Genomic DNA, 21,060 nt, shown 5'->3' on the forward strand with positions numbered 1-21,060 from the left:
CGTAAAATATCACCGCGCGCAGCCGAGCTGGCGGAAACTTTGTTGTTAGAGCACACAACGTGGCATCGAGATTGTCCCTAGGTAAATAAATATCACGCCCGCGCTATTTTAGAGCCCAATAGCTCTGTCGAGTTCGATATTTCCGAGCGAGCTCTGAGAATTTTATTGCTCGAATCAGTGTTACATTTGCGGTCGCTACTGTCCGATCCGACATCGCAGACGAATCAGAAATCAGCAGGGGATATGGATTAAAAGTGTCGAAGGCTTCGGTTACATCTTATGATTCGCAAAGCAAGGCTAGACGCGAGCCGCAGAAAGCGTAAAGTTATGCAGGTGCGGCTAGCCGATCTGCGATGAAATCATAAGTGTAAGCTGTTTCTTGGGAGTACATGGGAAATATCCGATGGCTTCTGAGTCAGCTGAACGTAGAGCGAACGGAATGCGCTAAAATCATAGATCCTGAGTGCCGTGATCGACAGTTTTAGTTCGTTATGTCAGGAGAAGAGACGGACACCTGCTGTGCACGAAATTAAGGGTATTATTCGGAAAGAGATCGTTGGCCGATCGAGGTGAGGTTTGGGAAGAGGGGTGGGGAGGAGGTGTGGCCCCTAAATCTAAAATTGTAGCTTCGGGTATTTATTAGTTTCGGAAATATTGATAAAAAATTATTGTTAATATATTTTTTTTTAATTTTTTTGGACGGTGGTGCAGGCCCCTCTACCCGGGAGCTACCCCGTCCCTCATTTTTTATTTTTTAAATTTTATAACCACAGTCTGATTTTTAGCATTGTCAAACTCACATCGGTTCGCTAAAAAGCTTTATGCGAGCGGGCACGCGCCCCCCGCATTAATCTAGCCCCAACCGATACTAATACCCTGAACAAGCTGGAAAGTGGAATGCGTTGTATCGGTATAAGTCAACAGAAATATTGTTAAGAGGGGGGACCGTGGCAAAGTGATTAGAAAAGATCGGTAAGGTGTACCTTCTTATGCACATTTACCCCTGTATCTTTTCCACGCATTAATTGCCGAAGCTAAAATTTTATATTTAGGGTCTTTCCACACCCCTCGCAATACCCACCAAGTTTCATCTCGATCGGCCACCGATTCCTTTCGGAAGTACAGCCGAAATTAATACAAAACTAACTATCTCTCTACTGGAAGAAGTTTTTGTAGGCACATGTGCCACAAACGATATTGCTGTGTATTTTTAACGCGACATAAAGCGATGATGAGAATGAGAAGCGCTTGATACGAAAGGATTTTACAGGTCGTAATATAGAAATTAATATTTCAGAAGCGTTGTCGCTGGGCGTGACGAGAATAAAGAGGATGGGCAGCGTAAGAAGATAAATATAAACTTGCTGACTAGATATCGACTAGACCAAATAACACAGCTCTGATATCTATTTAGATTTCTTTTCGAAGCTTGGATAAGCCACGGAAGACGTTGCCCTGGTCAAAGTAAACGCCGTTTGGAAAACAATTTGCGATACGTATCTCGGGAAAATCAGTGTCGTTGACATCGTTTGGGCTTCTTTCAAGACTTCTGTTTATCTATTTTCTTGTTTGCTGAGTAAATGAGCAATGAGCCGCCTCTGCAAGTGTGTCTGATACTAACGTCGACGAAATTGCTGTCACAACACTGTAGCGAACAGACTCGCGGTTCTCCTTCCTGTTCGACTGATCGATCAATGGAGGTCTGTTGCCTTGCCTTCGGTAAATCTATCATCTATACGAGCCTTGATTTCATCCAACGTTCTCGGCGAACTTAGGGATGACTAATAAACTCGCCGACCACGAAACAAATGACATTCTAAGTGGATAAACGAGAAATAGATGAACGCCAGTTTCGTTCAAACGACGCGATGACCGCTGCAATAAACACGTAACACCAGAAGCCAGCCAATCAAACCATTCGCTCAATGGATGCTGTTCAAATACAAGAAGCCGGAGCTTCTTCGGACAAACGTCACTGGCTGAATATGTTCGTCACTTTCTGGGCTGTACTTCCGAGTGGCCCCAGTGGCCGATCGTCGCGAGGTTTGAGGGGAGGGGTGGGGAGGGTGCGTGGACCTTAAATCTGAAATTGTTGCTTCGGGAATTTATTAGTCTCCGAGATATTAATAACTAACTTTTAGTATTTCTGCTGAAATATTCCGACACAACGCATTCCACTTTTCAACTTGTTCCGGGTATTAGTATTCGTTGGGGTTAGATCAGCGCGGGGGGTGCGCGCCCACTTGCGGGCGCGTAAAGCATGGTAGCGAACCTACGTGAGTATGGAGATTTGAACCAGCAACTTGCGAATGCGACCCATCCTACTATATAGGGAGTTATTCTACCGATAGTCAATATTCAGGGGATGATTCTACAAGCCAAAATAAGACGAAAATATAGAATATAATTTTTTAATATCGCGCTTCGTTTTCGAGAAAATTGACTTTGAATTTCAACGCGTCCAGCAGTTCGTAAAACAGTTTGGGGGGACGGGAGGGTCGCCGGGTAGAGTGCCTGCGCCTACGTTCAAAAAAATTTAAAAAAAAATTAACAATAATTTTTTATTAACCCTTAACTGGTATACTGTTTTTGGCAAACGTGGCTGGTATACCGGGGTCGTGGCAGACCCCAAATAAAAAAGGACACAGAAATTTGTAAAGTCGACCCTGCATCAACCTCTATGAATATTTTGTTCTTAGGTAATGTGTAAAATAATAGAAACCTAGACAGTTAAACTGTTATTATAAAATTAATTAGAAAAACAGTTTACAAGCTTAGGCAACCAAAAATTTTACAGCGAACTTTGCGTGCCTGGGGTCATGAGCGACCCCAAGATACCAGTTAAGGGTTAATATTTTGGAAACTAATAAATACCCAAAGCTACAATTTTAGATTAGAGTCCACACCCCCTCCCCACTCCTCCCTCCAAACCTCATCTCTTTCTGTCTTAATAACGAACCTTGACACACCGTCATCCATTACAGAGACTAAAACACTCCAGCTTCTCTAGTACCAACCACCGGACAAGTGGCGTGTACCGAACAAGGCGGTCGAGGGACAAACCTACGTCCAGACATGACTAATGGACCCGGTTGAGTGTGCCGCCCCGTAAAAATATGGTAACCCAGCCTCTATCGTGACTCACTCGCGTTTAATTGTCGTATCTCGTGACCGATGACCCGACTGCAGCCACGCATTTCGAAGAAGAGGTCGACGGAGCGAAGGTGAGACGTTTCTCCTTCGTCGTTTACTACTCTTTCAAGGATTCGCGCGCGTTTCAGCCTTCGAGCGGCAGAGATGACCCACTCCGCTCCTTGGAGCGATAGCGCGCGATTAGTCATAGCGGTCCGCCTGGCATTCTCCGCTCAACTTCGCACGGAACGATCCGAAATGTAAAACAAGCAAGACCACTCTTTCCGCGGACTTTGTAGCATCGGGGACACCTAGGAAGGATTTACGTCCGTTGGGTAAAAGCGCGACAGAGCTCGAAGCCGTTCCTCTTCCTCGCTATTTATACCTGCCCCGAGCGGTTGCACGCGTTTCGAGGTCAAGAATCTTTGGCTAAACAATGACCCATAATCTACGCTCCCGCTGCTCCCTTCAGCGGAGCTAAAAACGTGGAGGACAGGTTTCACGTTTATAGGACGAACGCGATCCGTACGGAGGAACAATGAGAGGCTTTTTCTCCGCTGCTTCTTTCTCTGCCGTTTCCTAGAAAGACAGCGCGTCGGCGAGTTCAAGGAATATAGAGAGATCTTGAGATCTACCCGCGCGAAATTTCCTACGCGACTGGTCGAGATGGCGAACGAGCAATCGAATCTCTTCCGTTTCGGGAAGTAAACGGTTGCAATAAATCGTTTCCTTCGTAGAAATGGTAATTGAAAAAATGGAAGGGAAATTGGGATTCTTTGAGGATCGATAAAGCCCATCGATAGTAACAAACCACCGAAGAAATTCGACTTAACGATGTCGGATAACTATTATCGCAACGGGTACAATAGTTCGACGTCACCATCTGCTGTAACGAGCAAGTGCCAGGGTATACGTATCGATACTCGATCGTACCGACTGATCCCGAGCCAGTGGATCATGCACCGATGCACGCAACCGTCTTTCCTCCAACGGCCCTTGACAATTTTCTTCGTAAAAGCTCGTCACATTCAGGCGAATCCACGATTATTTATGCCACACCCTCGTCTTGATCGATACGGATGTTTGAACAACAGATAAGCGACAGATACGGAAAGATCGTGGCGAAACGAAAAGTACCGTCTAAGGAACAGAATTCTGTTTCCTCGTGACATGGGAAACCTCTCTTTCCATCCGCATGTCGGCATACTTCACGAGGACCATTAACGAACGTGCAACACAATGGCGGCTGGAAATCGACCTTGGCTGACCAATGACATCTTTATCGAAGCAGTTAAGCCGTTAACCAGACGTCGATCGAGACGAATTAGCGGGTTCCCTGAGCCATCGGCTTAATAAACCGGCCTGACCCTTTTACCGAATCCGCCACTCGCACGTGGTCAATTATAGTTGCCTGCGAATCGAGTTCTAAATATACAGATCGATGCCCGAGCGCCCACCACTTCGGAAACCGTTACGGAAATCACGAGCTGTAACCCGCGGTTCGAGAAATCGATATTAAAACACCGATGGGCAACCGAAATAACCCGGGCACGAGCGTTCTTTAAATAGGCCCCCGTGAAAAATGGCACTCTTAAACAGTCGGGCGTATTTCACCACCGAAATTGTTTCGCCTTGCAGCAGGACTGCCGCGGGAATGTCGCGAAGCAGGGTCGCGGGATAAATTACACGAGAGAACGAGACGCCGTACAGCTGATTTACGAGAAAGAGGCGAAAAAGGGACGTCGCCGGGCCACCTCGCGGCGCATCTGCAGCAATCCCTGCATCGCCTAATAAAAGCCCGAGACGTTCGCGACTTCGTTTCAATGACTCACGTTCCAGATGTCGATGGCACAGAGCACGGCTCTCCGAGCCCCTTGTTTCTTATACATTTTCGACGAAAAAACGACCAACCGAGAGGCACGTACGCGACTGCGAGATGACACTACTGTAGCTCTCTTTCATAGACAGAGGTTTCAGTCATAGGTTATGGCAGACTTACCACGCGACGACCACTCGGATTGACAAATACGTACGTAACAGAGAAACGGAGAAACTTCTGTCACGATCCTACAGTAATGTCACCCGTGCACCTGCTCGGCGTCACGTGACAACCGGTACAGAGTAATTAAGAAGTATACACCGAGTAAACAAGATTCAAACTTACGCTCCCGTTGGTCAGCCACTCGCGAAACGTGAGACTGCGTGCGCCCACGGGACCTGTCACATCACAATCGCGCGCGATCACACAACCGGCCGGTGGTAAGCGAACAAAGACCTGCACTTTCGAAACTTCGCCCGACGCGGCACGCCGCTTTATAAACGATTCCACGGAGGATCCGTTTTCCTTTTCCCTGCCCTTTGCTCGAGACCGTGCGCGAGTCTCCCCGACCTGGACACCTGGATGACACCTGGAGAACTCGTTCCCGGCGCGTCGCTTTTGTGCTCGGCCCACGAGCGAACTTCTGCGGTGTCTTGTATGCACACGCCACGGTGTAACTGACGAAACTGCCGGCTTAAAGGAACTCTCTGTGCCGTAGAAAGAAGGTGGCGGCGTAGAGGAGGAAGAGGTCCGAGGGCACAACAGAGAAGGAGAAATGGCCCATTCCCTCGGCGCTCGCTTGCGCTGTGTGCGTGCCGGCAGGGCACGTGTGTGCGCGGGGAGAGCTCGCGGTCGACTGCACGCGCGACTGTGTGCGTCGCGGGAGGGGGACGCTTTTCGGGGAGAATGTCAAAATCGTGGGGAACAACAGGTACGTATTACGCTGGCTGGCCGCGCGCACGGGGCAGATGGCGCTCGCGTAATAGTATTTCGGCGGTCACCGTGTCAAAATCCCTGGCGCAATTACGATTTTGAAAGTGATTCCGGGGCCATTCGCGTGCGTGGGTGATTGGGAGATAGTCCTTGGGGAGTCGAGAGCGTGCCGCGGTGCTTTTAATCTCTTTAAGGACGAGGTTTTAAGATTCGTAGGAGTTAGCGCGTTAAATAGAGACGACCGTCGCGGGAGTAGCTGGCTGTTGAGTTTTTTTTTTTAATTGTTTTAAGTTTACCGCTGTGCGAACTTCGTTTAAATCGCTGATCGTTATCTCGGGGCGCGGCGCATGAAAACGAGGTAAACGTCATATTGCGCGCAGAGGAAGCGTTTCGCGAGGGCAATCTGGATGAATGGAAAGGCGCGCGCGCATTTCCTTTGGTTGAATAAAACGTTTCTCCCTAACGACCTAAGTGCACTTCCTACAATACATAATTGAGCGCACTTGACTCGGCCGCGCTTCCGCGAATTCGCTGAACCTTTCTAGCGGTATTAGCCGAGGCGGTATTGAAATTCTACCTAATCGATCCTGCATCGATAAAGAAAAGAAAAGAGTCGTAGGAAAAAGCCCCGTCAAGATTGAACGGGATGAAATGCGATTAGGAAGGTGCAAGAAGCTGTAATCGCTTTTTAATAACGGCAGGTAATCGCCGGGGGAGCTGCACCTTTCCGTTAGGAAGCCAAAATGTGCATCACCCTTCTGTGCTATAATTCACTTATAAACCATGCTTCCGTGTAAGGTATATATTCACGAGGATATAGATCTGCATTGACAACCCTGCGCGGCCATCGTAATGGTATTGCGTGCCACTATAAATACCGCACCATGAATTGTTTATCTCCATGCTATTTCAATATTAACGCGGGAAATAAAGAATTAACGCGAGTCGATTTAAGCCCGATCGGGATGTAGCCGACTTTCAAGCGAATCTAATTGAGATCTCTTGAATGATTCAGTGTTGAATAAGATTTAGCAGAGATCCACCCCATATCGAACCGAAGGGAATTTACATTATGCCACGACCGCCTTCCTCAACAATTACTTATTTATGAGAAGTACGCGACTTGCAACACGAGCCCCCTAGCTAAACCGGTATTAAGCATGTGCAGGCTGCATCGTCTGCACTTGGCTTAATGTCAGCCAGGCAAGTTGGCACGAAATACGATAAATGCCACTTTCGCCCTGGAATAACCTATAGCTCTCGGCTATCCCCTGGACCGCGATAATAATTTCTACCAACGAACGATAGCCCGCGTTATTCTTCACTCCGGAGTCTCGCTAATGCTGATATGTCGTCCTTAGAATCATTAAACACCGCTATTACAACGTCGAAGAACGCCTTGGTAATAGCGGCGTTTGCCTGACAGCAAAAGTATAAATAATAGGAGGCTGTGATCTAAGAATTAGTTGCAAACGGGATGCAATACTCCCTCTTCCCGCGTCCGCAAAGTATTGCAAGTATTCCTTTACGAGCAGGCGAACGAGAGTTATCATTGCTTTCCAATTAGTGATCGAACCCTACTTTCATACCGAAGAGTTATTTGATTACCCGGAGTAATTTCCTGCTTTCATGAAATTACCGAGTCCAAAGGTTGCGCGCAGGCAAAAAGAACTTCCGCGGGACGTACTCGGCTTTCCATCATTAATCCCGTGACAACTGCAGCCACGCAGCAGTCTCGTAACCAGGTGGAATAACTCAATATCCGCGTTTCCTTTTCGATAGCGTTGGTCCGTGTCCACAGTGGATGCTCGGGTCTTCTCGGTGCGAGCCCAAAGTGTATATTAGCCAATTGAAAATCAAATTTCATTTTAAATCCTGAGCTTTCGGTACTCCGAGAATTAGAGTTAAGTCTTGCGGAAATTCCGGCCCCACCCATTCAGAGTTCTGAAGCTCATTTAACATCGCGTATGATTCACCTGTTTATTGACCACTGGAAAACATCACTATGCCAAGTGTGTCCTATCCAGGCAACGCTCAAGACACGACTGCTAATGATCGACGGGACCACCAAACGCGCTCCCATTCCCTCGCCTATTACCTTCCCTTCGAACCCTTTCGCCCTTTCCTCTAGCCGAAGCCTGCGATAGAGAATGGAGAAGAGACTCGACGGGACGACAGCAGGCCACGGCAATGCAGCGAAGTGGACGAGGAAAATCTGACGCGCAGAACCGAGAATAAACCGCGGCTGTGCGAAAATACCGGCGAGGAATATGACTCTCGAAGGGGGTCGGCCGCAGCGGCGTGGAATTTTTCAAGAGCGCGCGTTTTCAGCGGAAAACGAGCCGCAATAAAGTTTACACCGCTGACTACCGTTGTATTTATAGCTGGTGATTTCCGCGCCGATCCTCCCGTAATTTTCGAGCTCGACGGCTACGCGCGCACGTCGACGATCCCTTCGGGCCCTCCCTCATCCCCGAGGCTCCTCGAGGCTGCTGCGCGTCGCATCGCCAACAGTCGCGGGGATTAAAAATAGACGAAGTACGCGCAGCGCAGATGAATCTCTCGTCACGCTCCCATTGAATTTTCGTGCCGTCATAACCCTGGAATTTTCTCCTGCTCTCTGGGATACTCCGCGACCCCTCGCGAAACTTTGCCAAGGCCGTGGGCGAATATGAATCATTCAGTGATCGAACCGCCCCTGTCAATAATTGAACGGGACTTATGCCGTGCGTTGTCTATAGGTGATCGTCGAATAATAAACAACGTCTATTCTTACCCAAGCTCTTCGCGAGGAAGTTCAAGTTGAAGCTGCCCGGCCGATCGTGCACCTCGACGGCGCAACGTGTCAAGTTCGCTCTGACGTAACCACCCACGTGGACGATGACCGCGCGACCGGGAGGGATCGCTCGGATAGCGCACGCACGCTACGCCGGCCAGGGCGTTTCGATCGGTGGCTAACGCCGACTATAGGAAAAACCGCCACCCTCGCTCGAAACCACCCCCTTCAAGTGTCAGTAGCGTGCCGCCTGCTGTTGCTATTGCACGAGTTTCCGCTGTCCAGCGCGAGGTCACCTTAATACCAGGGAAATTGATACCAGCCGCTCGACGCTTGCGACGCTTCCGCGGAAGACCGCCGACAAACAGCCGCGGGTTTCGCAGACGGCGGCGTAAATAAATCGGCCTTGCGGCAGGAGGATTGATCGGCGAGGAAAAATCGTACGCGCCCGGCCGATGGGGCATTTTTCAACGATCCATGAAACTTCGAATGTGAGTTTCATCCGAGCTGCAGTTGGCATCGAGGAGCCGGAAGGGTCTCGTTTTTTCGGTTCTTGAAACGTGCGAAGTCGAAGGGCTCGAGCGCTGAAACTTCACCGCGTTGCCAGTATAATTTTTCCACCGCGAGACCATCGCTGAGAGAAGCAGCGTTGGAAAGGAAAAAGCCAACGATCCGGCGGTATCGTTCGGATCGTTTAAAACGCTAGAGGCCGTTTATCCGCTCGTTAATCTCTGGCGCGCTCGTCCACGCGAAAAACAGACCCCCCGCAACAATTTTTGTTCGAGCCAACGCCTGGCGAGTCGCGCGGAACGGTTTTATTGCCCCGATCCCATTAGCTTTCACTTTCAAAATCCCGACAAACCGCCGCGTTTACGTTAATTGTCGTAAAAAGGAAAGGTGCGAAATGAAAGGTGCACGGTGTGGTGACCGGAACGGAGTCGCGAAATAACCGAGATCCATGATCTACGGGAGCCCGTCTAGATCGCGGTGCGAGAGGCAGGCGAGAAGCGATACGCGGCTGAGACGCTGGTGCTTTTCATTCATTGTGACCGGCTTGATTCGCACACAGACGCGCAGGGGGACACGGTCTGCGGAACTTTTCAGCTCATTATCACCAGCGGCTTACGATTTGTTGTCCATTCGCGATTCAATTATCGGCGACGAGCGGTTTCTATGGAGCCGCAATTAGTCGGAACTTTCGCTTCAATTACGGCGACGGTTAATTATCGTCTAGAGACCTCATCTCGCAAGCAAACGCGGGTAATTAACTGGTCCGTATTGTATAAATTCCCGTCGGATCCGCGCGCATGCCAGGCGGAGAAGGCTTTCACTATTGTGGGCCCTGGAGAATCAAGCGTTTCGCTTCGATCCCCCTCGAGCGATCCTAATTGTTCCGGACGATTCGGGGCGTTGCGGTGTTGGGACGGTTCCATGAGAATCGCGGGAGATCGTAGCTGGGCGAGGTGAAAACCCTCGTTTCGAGCAGGGAAATTGAATTATTGCAGGTGCGCGCTCCGGTTTCCAAAGCGGCGTTTCTTGGTTGAAAGGTGGACGAATGGTGCTGGTGAAAGATCCGTCGCCCACCCGAGGCGGGAGCCCCCAGAAAGAAAATGCGGGTAAGGAAAAAAGGAAGGGCCGCCTGTCGCGTGGCAATAGTCCAACGGATCAGACTGCGTCGAGGGGGAACAGTCCAGGGAAGGGCGGTTACGTCGTCAAGAGGGTGGTGAAGAGCAGCTTGCAGCGGTCCAGAGGAAACGAGTGAGTATTCGTTTGCTCTTTGTCCGCGGCATGGGTGTCGTAACTGAAATTGCCGTTCGTGACTGTCTCGGGAAGATCGCGAGGCTGAGATAATGTATTCGACGAAAGTAAAAGTGAAATTCGGCGAGCGGGGCGCTGGACGCGCGAGCTCTGGGCGCGGGCTTGTAATCGCTCCAGTTAGACAAATACATAGTCGAGGCAAAAGTGTGTTCTACGCGAGGATAAATTTTTGGTGGAGGGTGGAAGTCCGATAGCTCGCGGTGACAGTGTCTGACGGAATATCAATACTTCCATCGCAATTCTGCTGCTCCCCTTCTAAGGGGAGGACGTAAACAGTCGTTAACTACTGTATTATTGATCTGTCTAAATATTTCTGTACAAAAAGCGAGTTCCTTTTACTGGCATAAAATCGATATTCATAAGAGCGACGTTCCGTTATCGATCAATTTACGTACATATTAAAGATTGCACTGGTCAGATAAGACGAAGCAATTCAATTCGGCTCGCCGGAAGCACCTTATCGTTTCAATCCCCCGCGATAACGCTGATCCATCTTATTCGCAATCTTCCAATTACTTACGATCAGAAAAACCTTCGCCGCGTAAAAAACAGAGGGGAACAACGCGAACAAAGAGGCACGTAGGTGCTCGAAGGAAGAAGATCGACCAAGACTGTTGCAACGAAAACGATAGAAGAAAACTATCGACCGGCGGAAAACTACCGCTCGAATTTATCGCTAAACGATGCACCACGATCTCCATGTTAGAGCAACGGAGAGACTTGTCCAAGTGGAAAGCTACCCCTAATCTACCCCTCTCGCTAAGAAAACTGCGAATTATCGACTCGTCGGAAGCGACGCCCGACGATTCCTCGCGAAACGGAACTCGCAAACACACCCCGAGCTGCGAATTAAGGGCAATCGTTGCCTGGAAATCATCCCCGGAGATCCAGGGCACGGATAGGCTCGATGGGGAGCGTCGAAGAGGACGGTAACTCATTGGATTCAATTTTCCAAAGGGGTGGTCGTGCACACTCACCCTCCCCCCCCCGTGGCGCATTTGGACGCGCGTCGGCACGTTGATAGACACGTATGTCGTGGTTGCGACATATTTCGATGCCGTATATCGATTGCGGGACCTTGCTGTGCTGTCTCTCTCTCCGTCGGTCAATATCGCGACGATCGCCAGCGTGCGCCTATGTAAAGAGATCTCGACGTCCGGACACGTGAAACACGTATTTTTCCTGCACGATTAACGTGCACGGCGATATTTGTTCGTTAAGGCTGATTGGGGCGCTGCGCGGTCGAAGCTGGACAACACTCGGCGCGGAATAAAGTCGAATAAAATTAGAAGCTAACAGTAAGAAGCAGTCGTCTCCAATTATTCGTCAAAGCGAACTATGCACGCGTTATACACCGAGCGTTGAACGATGGCGATAATGCTGCAGGGAGTTGGCGTATAGTGCGGGCTGTTTCAGGGTTATAGATGCAAACCCAGCTGGTACCGCTTCCCGGTGAACAGGAAGTGGCGAAGAACGAGGAGCAGTCGACGAAATCGACTCCGATTTGATGGCTCTTTCCTACAACACGCCTGTCCTCGTGTAACAGTGCCAGGCTTTATCATTCCCCGATGCAATCGGTATCTACCGATCGCAAATTGAATTACGAGCGTGCAAAGTGCGCTGCTACTTCAAAGTGTCACCAGCGACGAGCTGCAGCACGGTAATCGCTGGACAAAGGGGTCGCGGGATTTTGCCGGGACAGATGACTCACCAGGGTCGATAAAGGAAATTTGTGTCCCGCCGACTGGTGATGGTTTTTCTGGGAAATTAAATGGAACTATAGAATCTTTAACAAACATGAACGATTACGAGCTCCCCTCCCTTTGCGTGATTAAAGTAATAAACCGTGAGGACGTTGTCTGTCGCTTCTACGTTTCAGCAATTGAAATTGCTTCGCAGTAATTCGTGCAAGAGCGCATCGCTTCGACAACGTCGTCCTGGTCGGCAACACGCCTGACGCAACGTTTAAGCGTCGCGAGGCTTGTTTCTTTTATCACGCTTTTAGCATAATTGTAATTCCCGATCGGGGGAACACCGGCACCCCGGCGATAGGCGATAAGGAATGAAAGCTACCTCGAAGCGCCGCGACCGTGCATGGATCACGCCCGAGTGTCGCGTGTACACGCATTATAGTTAGGCGCTGCGACGGTGTAAGGGAAATAGTTAAACGGGTTGTTCCTGCTACGTGCTCCTTCAAGTGCAATAACCGCCACTGACCCCCTCCGTTTGAGAAAATAAGGGGTTTCCTGGGAGCACCTATGCTTTACGTTACAAGACGCTTGAATAATCGATGGGCGACTAACGAGGCGATAATTGGGGACGAGAACGCGCCTTTTCTAGGCCCGGTAGCTCGAATTATATGCCTCGGGGAATTAGAGAAATATGATCTTTTGGGGCACTGGGGCGATTGGCTTTTAGAGAGACCGAGGCTCGCTATGTAGTCAATGCACCTACGGTTGAACTCGTTTTTTTTCTCCGCTTGTGATTCGAAGCGTTAATAAATAATTAAAGGTTCGGTACCATTGGCTATTCGAGCAATCAGTCGGGCTGTCAGTTGAGCAATCAAACCCCCGTGAATCATTGAAGGAGGCCGCAACGATTTTTCAGCGGGCACGGCACGCCGCGAAAACAAAAAGGCGAAATGGTAAATGAGGCTGGCCAATCACGCGATTTCCCGCCGACGGTTTCACTTGGCCCGATTGATTGAACCTCCTCAATTATTGAGCGGCCGCGATTGGAGGTCAATCATGGAACGGACAGACGGTTGCCTCGGTTAAAACGTTTCGATCATGAGAGAGGAGAGACTGCTGCGACTGCACTGGCATTCCGGCAACCATACATCCATCCGGCTGGTCAGAGAGGCTGTGACTGGTTTCGTTTCGATTATGCTTGCAGGACCGGCAGCATCGAGAGGCTGGTAGACGGTGACAAGAGAGTGATCGCCACGAAACACTTGCTTCCAGAGAACAACATAAATGTTGTCGTCAGGTACCTAAATTCTGAGATTCTGTCCGCGAGATCGGAGAAAATCGATGAGCCTTGAGCGTCGATGGGATGCGTACAGGAACGGATGCTTTCTCTTTCAGAGTTCGTCCACTTAGCGGTAAGGAAATTAAGGCCGGCGAGGACATGGCCGTGCAATTCCCCGGAGATGGCCAGATATATGTGAGCTATCCATCTTGCTTTAATGTTCTAACGCTAGCCGGCTGATAACTTTGCTGATAAATCAAGGCCGTCCCGTTTGTTGAATCTTCGATGAGGATTTCTCAATTCCCGCGGTCTGTTCCTCCTTAGTGCGAGGGATCGCCGAGCAGCGGGGACAAGAAGGGCAAATTATTTTCGTACAATGTCGTCTTCGAGCCCACGGCCAGTCAGGAAGACATATTACAGTTCTCCGGTGTCAAGAAGCTCGTCGAAATGGCGGTGGAAGGGTTCAACTGTACCGCCTTCTGCTACGGGCAAACAGGGAGCGGGAAAACTCACACCCTCACTGGACCTCCGGCAATGGTGAGTTAGAATGATTCGAGATGAGACGGTGGAGTTATTTTTTTTTGTTGTCGAGGTCCGCCGGGAGGTTCGATGGAGATCGATGCTTTTGGAGCTCCTCATTTCTCGATTAGAACAATTGAACGACTTTGCGGAAACTTTACCCAGGAAGTAACCCGCAGGAATTATATATTAAAGCACTCGCTCACATTAGAGGCCGTTATGAACGAGAAGGTTAATGCTGATCGACATGCGAAGATAAGATAATGACGGAGTAGTTAATGCTCCTCTTGTTTGTTGCTTGTATTATGCAATGTTCCACGCGACCATTTACGCGGAAACAAACAAAATTGGCAATGAAATGGGGAGACGGTCAGACGGATCGTTATCTCCAAATGCGTGGACAGTAGTTTAAAATTGTGACGGAATGGTCACTTTATAGTCCCCTTCAATGGCGCACTCAGATGCCGCCCCCTGGCACCCTCCAAAGACGGGGCTTTGTAAATAGAAAAGAAAACTATAGTTTGTCGTTTAAATAAATTTGTATAATCACCTAATGAACTTTATTGAATTTGCGTTAAAAATATTTTTGTCCCCTCGACTCGGCTCCCCCCAAAATTAAATCGTGAGTGCGCCACTGGTCCTCTTGGAGGAGGAAATCAAGATGAATCTTAAAGGGTCATTCTACTTTGACTGACCTAAAAATAAAGCTATTTGTAAAGATTTCTTTCTGAGTAAATACAATATAAAATTAAATAAATCTTTGTGGTATTTATTAACCTACTCTTATATCATAGAAAAAAAATTAAAAGAATTTTTTAATTTGTTTTAATCGTTTTTTACAGCGTCAATATGGCACCTAAAAAAAGAGGTATTGTCGAGAAATAATCGAGATTCTTCTCATTGAACACCCGAGGATACATCCTTTTGGATGTTTTCTCAAACATTTTTTTCAAACCGGCGCCGTTTTGTTACTATTCAACAAAAATTGTTAATTGAGCTAGGGACTATAACGATACTCATACAGATTAAGAACCTTTTGGAATTTTTTGTTTTGAATAAGCCTGAGCCGGGAAATCACCTACGCCATGAACATACCTCTTTTTGCAGGTGCCACTTTGACACTGTAAAAAAACAATTAAAACCAATTGCAAAAATTCTTTTTAATTTTCTTTGTATAATATAAGAGTAGCTTAATAAATACCAAAAAGATTTATTTCGTTGTGTGTTGCATTTACTCAGAAAAATATCTTTAAAAATAGCTTAATTTTTCGGCAGTTCAAAGTAGAATGACCCCTTAATGTATAAAGCAGAAAGTTTATACTTTTATGTGTTTGTCTGTCGCCTAATAACTTTCTAACGGTAAATTCTTGGATCGCGACATGTACCTCAGCTCGTTATGCCTGGCTAATTCAGACGACTGTAATTATTTTCACCAAAAAAAACTGACAAAATTTTTTGTTGTTGCAAAATCAGATTTTAAATTCCGGGCGAAGCCGAGTAGTAAAGCTAGTTTCATATAATTCTAGAAGAACATAGCTTAAGCGTTTGAAACAATGTTTCACAAGTAAGATCCATAGATCCATGTTTGTCCACCGCAGACCGAAAAGGTGAACCATTACTCGGAGGAAAACGGCCTGGTCTTCCGGTCTTTCGTCTACCTATTCAAGCTCCTGCAGGAACGACAGCAGTGCAACTTCGTCCTGAAGGCCTCCTTTCTGGAGATCTATAACGAGAAGGTGAGTGGGTCGATTGATTTATCCAGGGTAGGGTTGCGGTGAACGGTTCACAGGATCCTTTTGCTTTAGGTAATAGATCTGCTGAATCCTGGCACGTCGAGGAAACCGCTGATGGTTCGATGGAGCAAAAAGACGAGAGGCTTCTTCGTCGAGAATCTTTTCACCGTCGAGTGCGAGGAGCTTGACGACCTTCTGGCGGTTCTCGAAGAAGGTAGCCGTTATCGATCCTCACCTTTGCACCTTGACAGATGGGCTTTAACCCCTTCTAATCGATCCCCTCCACGCAACAACCTATGCAACTGTGGTAGGGAAACCGCGTGCCCAGCGAACTTGCGATTAGCTCTAATTACAGAACCTTTGATACATTTCCCATCTTTGGATCGCCGCCGATTAGATCCACGAATATTCCGATAAATTCTTAGAGAGCTATAAGGAGATATGAGGGAACCGTAGGCAACTATTATTAGAAGGTGTTCGGGACCAAGGTACCAATTTCTGTGCAGGGATGAGGAACCGATCTGTCGGCGCGCACAACATGAACGATCACTCCAGCAGAAGTCACAGTATCCTCACGGTTAACATCACATCCGAGCAACAAGTGAGTAACCCTGAATAGCCGGCCTCCGTTGCGTAAGACAGGGGAATAAAGCCGCGTAACGGTGAATGCCGATAGATGGACAACAGCGTGTTCATCTCGAAGCAAGGGAAAATCAATTTCGTGGATCTGGCTGGCAGCGAGATGACGAAGAAGACGCAGAGCGAGGGGAAGACTCTGGAGGAGGCGAACAACATTAATAAAAGTCTCATGGTTCTAGGTAAACAGCGAGGGAACTCGTTAAAAAGTGTTCGTCGATGCCCACCTCTATTATTCAAGCCCTATCTCTACTCTGTTTCCATTTTCTTCTACCGTGACCCGAGCGTGTGGAATTTTTCCAGACTGCGCCGTCTTTTTGTTAGCGTACCGTCGGGCATAATCGAATTACGCTGAATGTTGCGACTTGGAAACTTTAGGGCGTCAATTATGCAGAAGCATCGTAAAGGATCGATCGTCTCAGACGTTCGCTGACACTGAAAGGGCACGTTTCCCTCGCGACGCGAACGTCTCTTGGACAATCGATAGGCAACCGAGATATCGGGAATTACTGCATACGCAGAAGCAAAGCTCTCTAAAGCCACCCGCGAACTTAGCAAACTTTCTTTCCGGGAAACGCTCGATTCGCGTGTTTACAAAAGACACTTTGTTTCATGAAGGCTATTGTATATCCTCCCTGAGCGATGGGAAGCGCAAGGGTGGCCATATTCCTTATCGGGACAGCAAGCTGACCAAACTGTTGGCCGACAGCTTGGCGGGGAATGGTGTCACGCTGATGGTAAATCGAGTGATTGTGTTATAATGGAGTGACGTGGGTGGGTGGTCATCCGACCGGGTAGCATTGTGGAAGTTTTATGCCACTTTCAGGTCGCCTGCGTTTCGCCAGCACGATCAAACGCGAGTGAAACGCTGAACACCTTGAGGTACGCGGCGAGGGTGAAGAAGATTCGAACGAAACCGATCGTAGTGATGGTGAGCGGAGGGACACTGATTGTAAGTTAGAAGAAATGCCACGAGTATACACGAAATTTCATCCCGCAGGACTCCAGGGAGGCTCTGATTCTCAGTCTTAAACGCGAGGTGGGAGCTCTTCAGACAGAAAACGAGCATCTGAGGGCGGCCCTGCATCTCAGCGCCGACAGTCAGAACACCGTTCGTAGCGAATCCAAAGGTAAGTACTTACAGTATCGGTCACAAGAAACCTTAGAACTCATATTTTTTAATATCTGCGTAACTAACTTAATACTAGGCTTTAAGAATTATGTTGGCATTAGGGGAGACCGGGGCTGGTAGGCTAGTTTTTCAGTTTTTGATTTTTAATCAATTATGTGGACGAAGTATGATTAAACCGGTTAGTATATTTGATAGCGCATACATTTGGCTATCTGATTAAATTATTCAAGTTGACTCAATGTGACAACAATTAAGGTATTTTAATGTTTTTCTGACACCTTCCATGCTGGTCAACCAGCCCCATGATCGCGGTTGGTTGACTTACAGTAAGGGGTGGGTTGACTGTAGATACAATCAGTTAAGAAAATGCTAATAGTAACTTATCTCAAATTTCTTTCTTTCCTATTTTAATAATCAACTGAAAATGTTTTCAACTTAAACGTAAATTATAATGTATTTATAACGTAGTGAAATTTAAACAAAAAATAAAAATCACTTTCTGAATAACAAAATAACAATTTAAACCTTATTTACGTTATTAGTCAACCAGTCCCGACCGATCATTTTGACTTCAACCATCTATATAGCCTTCAATTATTTATGTATAAACAAAAATACTACGTCAGTAGATCGTCTAATAAACAAACTTTAAAATAAAATCTTTAAGAAAAATTTTTTACTACATAGTCAATTTTTTCGACAAACGCTGATAACTGTTAGAAAACGTGCGATCGTGGGGTCGGACATAAATGAAATAGGCAAATATAATAGGCATAAATATAAACGGCAGAGTAGAAGTGACTTCTTCTTACTGTGAATCTTTCCGCAGTAGAGTATATGTCGGTGCAAAGTTATTAAGAATTAGTCAACCTACCCCTTGAAACAACCAGCCCCGGTCTCCCCTATTTTACCAGCCCCGGATCTATGAGTTACAAATTTTGAGATAGAATCTTTTTTAATATAACTATTTTATTTCTATTATCGATCGCAGTTTAAACTTTCTTGTGCCTAATACTGTATACGATACACGGTAGGAACTTTGAGCGTAAATTCAATCCTCCCCTTTGAATTCCTTGAATATCTCTCCGAGCCTGTACTTTCATAACGTGTTAATCAAGCGTTAATACAAGTACCAGCCGCATACTTAAACCGTGATATTTGTGTAGCCGAGAGGAAATTGCCTTTAACACCGCCAGTGGTGGACCTGGACAAACTGTCCGAAATGGAGCGGCCGGAGCTGAGCCAGCTGATACACGCCTACATAACCGAGAACGAGGCCCTTCGGCGGGAGAACGCGGAACTGTACGCCACCAGGGAGCAAGTGATACGGGACCAGGAACTCGTTTGCAGGGAGAACGAGAGGCTGCTGAAGAAACTGGAGGACGTTAACTCGTAAGCGCGATACAGTCCGACCAGGCCGCGGCACAGTGGATATTTCATTAATCTCGTAGGTTCTATTACTGCAGAGTGTGCTGCCGGTCGCCGATCATACCCGCCAGGCCTACCTACTCGGCGGAACTGCTCAACGACAGCAACAACGAGGACGCGCCCGGCGCGACCAACGTTTGGACCAACCCCAACGTGGAGCCCACCCCTCTTTCCAGCGTACGTATCAAGGGCCGCGCACTCGGGCCGACTGAAGTCCTCCTGCTAAATTGCGATTGAAAATCTTCAGGACATGATCAGGCGAGGGCTATACAGATCAGCGAGCAGCATGCCGGAGAAGATACAGAAGGAGCTGGACAAGCGAAGAATCGTGGGAAGCTACAACAATATAGCCGAGGCCTACAAGGACAAGAGCCATCATCGCCGAAACAATTCGTGGGACAATGGAAACGGCGCGACGAGAATGAGCCCTGATCCAACGGTGTCGCCTGTACACGTCAACCAGTAAGCAAATCTACCCCATTCCCCAGGAGACTTGCACCTTCGAGTCTCCAAGAGGTCGTCCCTGAATTACGTAAGGCTTTCGGGGAGATCGCGAATTTCTTACGTTCTCTTACGAATTCCGAGAGTAATTTTCAATTTTAGTAGCCTAAAAAACGATATAGTATTATCGCCGCGAAACCGAGTTAAATGGTAGAGTTAGATAAACCTTTAAAAGAATTTTAATAACTGAAAAAATGCAATGTAAAAAATATTAAAGGAGAGAGATAAGAAAATCTTACGAATTCTTGTACTGGGCGAGGGCGGGGTAAGAATTCGCCAAAGTTACCCTTGCGTAATTTAAGGGCGGCCCCCAGTGGCACTGGCTTTTAAACCTCAATTTCAATGCTACTTTTATTCGCTCGAGGGAAGACTATTGCTCACATTGTGGACGAGAAGCACAGCTACGTGTCTTGATAATGAAAGTTCCTGCGGGAATGGAAGAGACTGTGGCAGTCTTCTCTCCACAATGTGTTACGTCTAGAGGAATTGTTGCCATTCTATGCATTAATTGGAGGACCGCCTGGCAACAGGTACAGAAAGGCGAACCTGCGCCGGACATCGACAGTCCCTGAAGAAAGGAGGCCCTCGGAGAGCAGCGAAGTTCTAGGCGAACCGGTTCAACCGACCGATCACTCGTACAACGAATCGCCGGACTCGATTCTCAGCGGCCCTTTGGACATGGTGAATTCTGCCCCTGACACGGCCGAGTCCGAGACCCCCACCGTCCCGTTCCCGGCGGTGTCGCACGTCTCGTCACCGTTCGGCTCTCCGGAGCCCGAGGAGGCAGTCCCTTCGAGGCGATCGCCGAGGAGATTCAAGGAGAAGGAGGACGAGACCTCGCGAAGAGCGTTTGGGAGCCCGGTGCCCATCGACGAAGACAAACCACTCTGAAAACTAGGATTAAGCTTGATATACAGATGATATATGGTTCCAGTATGTTGAACTGGGTCGGGTGTTGGAAGAGTGTGATTGTCTAAGAATGAAATTAGCACGGGTGTCTTATGTGCCCAAGTGTAAGCGAGGTGTATTCACTTTGGAGAGGTTTAATCGTCGAGTGTAATGCGGGGCGCAACTCGTGGCATCATAGGTGTTTTTTCGAAACGAAAGATTTGTGTAGCAAGTACGCGTAGTCGAAGAATTATTTCCATGTAGAGTACCATAGCCATGCGCGAGACCCTAGGGATGAACTCCCATGGCCATGGAAAAATATATCATTTTATTCTACCTCTCTGAGACAGTGTGGACCAACATGTATGCAATAAAGTACTTGATTGTTTTACCCTGGATCATTTGTTAATACCTATCCGAATGATTCTGGTATCCTCCGAGTCGGTTATTGAGCATCGCTAAAAATACCGCGTTCGATACAAAGGAAATCATACGGGGGACAAATAGAGTGGACAAAAACAACGTTTCTCGTATGCGCATTCCGATAAGGGAACTCTATAATAAGACAATGTGACCCATTGTGCCCGTTATCGACACGACCCGTGCAATTCTGCAATTGCGTGCCAATGATTCGCCGGTGACGCGTGCATAATTCATTAGATAAGCATCTTGCCACGTCAGATAAGCAGGAACAGAGAAATGGATAGATTAGTCATTGATCGTGGCGGAGGATAAACGTCTGAGATAGAGGGCGCTCGTTTAAACCCATCCGTTA

At 47.8% G+C, this 21,060-nt stretch overlaps 2 protein-coding genes across 7 annotated transcripts in view; one reads left to right on the plus strand and one right to left on the minus strand.

Moving 5' to 3' along the window:
- Myo61f (unconventional myosin 61F) overlaps nucleotides 1-5,437 on the minus strand; it is a 21,179-nt gene extending 15,742 nt beyond the window's left edge. The window contains exon 1 of the mRNA XM_076817938.1: nucleotides 5,297-5,437. The gene's annotated coding sequence lies outside the window, so the exon portion shown is untranslated. The remainder of the gene's footprint in view (nucleotides 1-5,296) is intronic.
- The window catches only part of LOC143372082 (kinesin-like protein KIF12), a 26,009-nt gene extending 5,333 nt beyond the window's left edge, over nucleotides 1-20,676 (plus strand). The window contains exons 1-17 of one of the 6 annotated variants that reach the window (XM_076817973.1): nucleotides 5,768-5,882; nucleotides 8,626-9,151; nucleotides 10,166-10,418; nucleotides 13,374-13,466; nucleotides 13,565-13,643; nucleotides 13,773-13,985; nucleotides 15,566-15,703; nucleotides 15,773-15,914; nucleotides 16,207-16,301; nucleotides 16,377-16,518; nucleotides 16,955-17,073; nucleotides 17,163-17,267; nucleotides 17,337-17,466; nucleotides 18,635-18,860; nucleotides 18,920-19,073; nucleotides 19,144-19,358; nucleotides 19,928-20,676. In XM_076817973.1, the coding sequence (XP_076674088.1) occupies nucleotides 10,216-10,418; nucleotides 13,374-13,466; nucleotides 13,565-13,643; nucleotides 13,773-13,985; nucleotides 15,566-15,703; nucleotides 15,773-15,914; nucleotides 16,207-16,301; nucleotides 16,377-16,518; nucleotides 16,955-17,073; nucleotides 17,163-17,267; nucleotides 17,337-17,466; nucleotides 18,635-18,860; nucleotides 18,920-19,073; nucleotides 19,144-19,358; nucleotides 19,928-20,288 (2,415 nt within the window). In that variant the 5' untranslated portion in view covers nucleotides 5,768-5,882; nucleotides 8,626-9,151; nucleotides 10,166-10,215 and the 3' untranslated portion in view covers nucleotides 20,289-20,676. Of the gene's footprint in view, nucleotides 1-2,992; nucleotides 3,225-5,767; nucleotides 5,883-8,010; nucleotides 9,152-10,165; nucleotides 10,419-13,373; nucleotides 13,467-13,564; nucleotides 13,644-13,772; nucleotides 13,986-15,565; nucleotides 15,704-15,772; nucleotides 15,915-16,206; nucleotides 16,302-16,376; nucleotides 16,519-16,954; nucleotides 17,074-17,162; nucleotides 17,268-17,336; nucleotides 17,467-18,634; nucleotides 18,861-18,919; nucleotides 19,074-19,143; nucleotides 19,359-19,911 lie in introns of those variants that run through there. The other 5 variants (XM_076817974.1, XM_076817972.1, XM_076817970.1 and 2 more) reach the window with 5 other exon arrangements.
- The last annotated feature ends 384 nt before the right edge of the window (nucleotides 20,677-21,060 follow it).

Source organism: Andrena cerasifolii, chromosome 8 (assembly GCF_050908995.1).
Source record: "Andrena cerasifolii isolate SP2316 chromosome 8, iyAndCera1_principal, whole genome shotgun sequence".
NCBI classification, from domain to species: domain Eukaryota; kingdom Metazoa; phylum Arthropoda; class Insecta; order Hymenoptera; family Andrenidae; genus Andrena; species Andrena cerasifolii.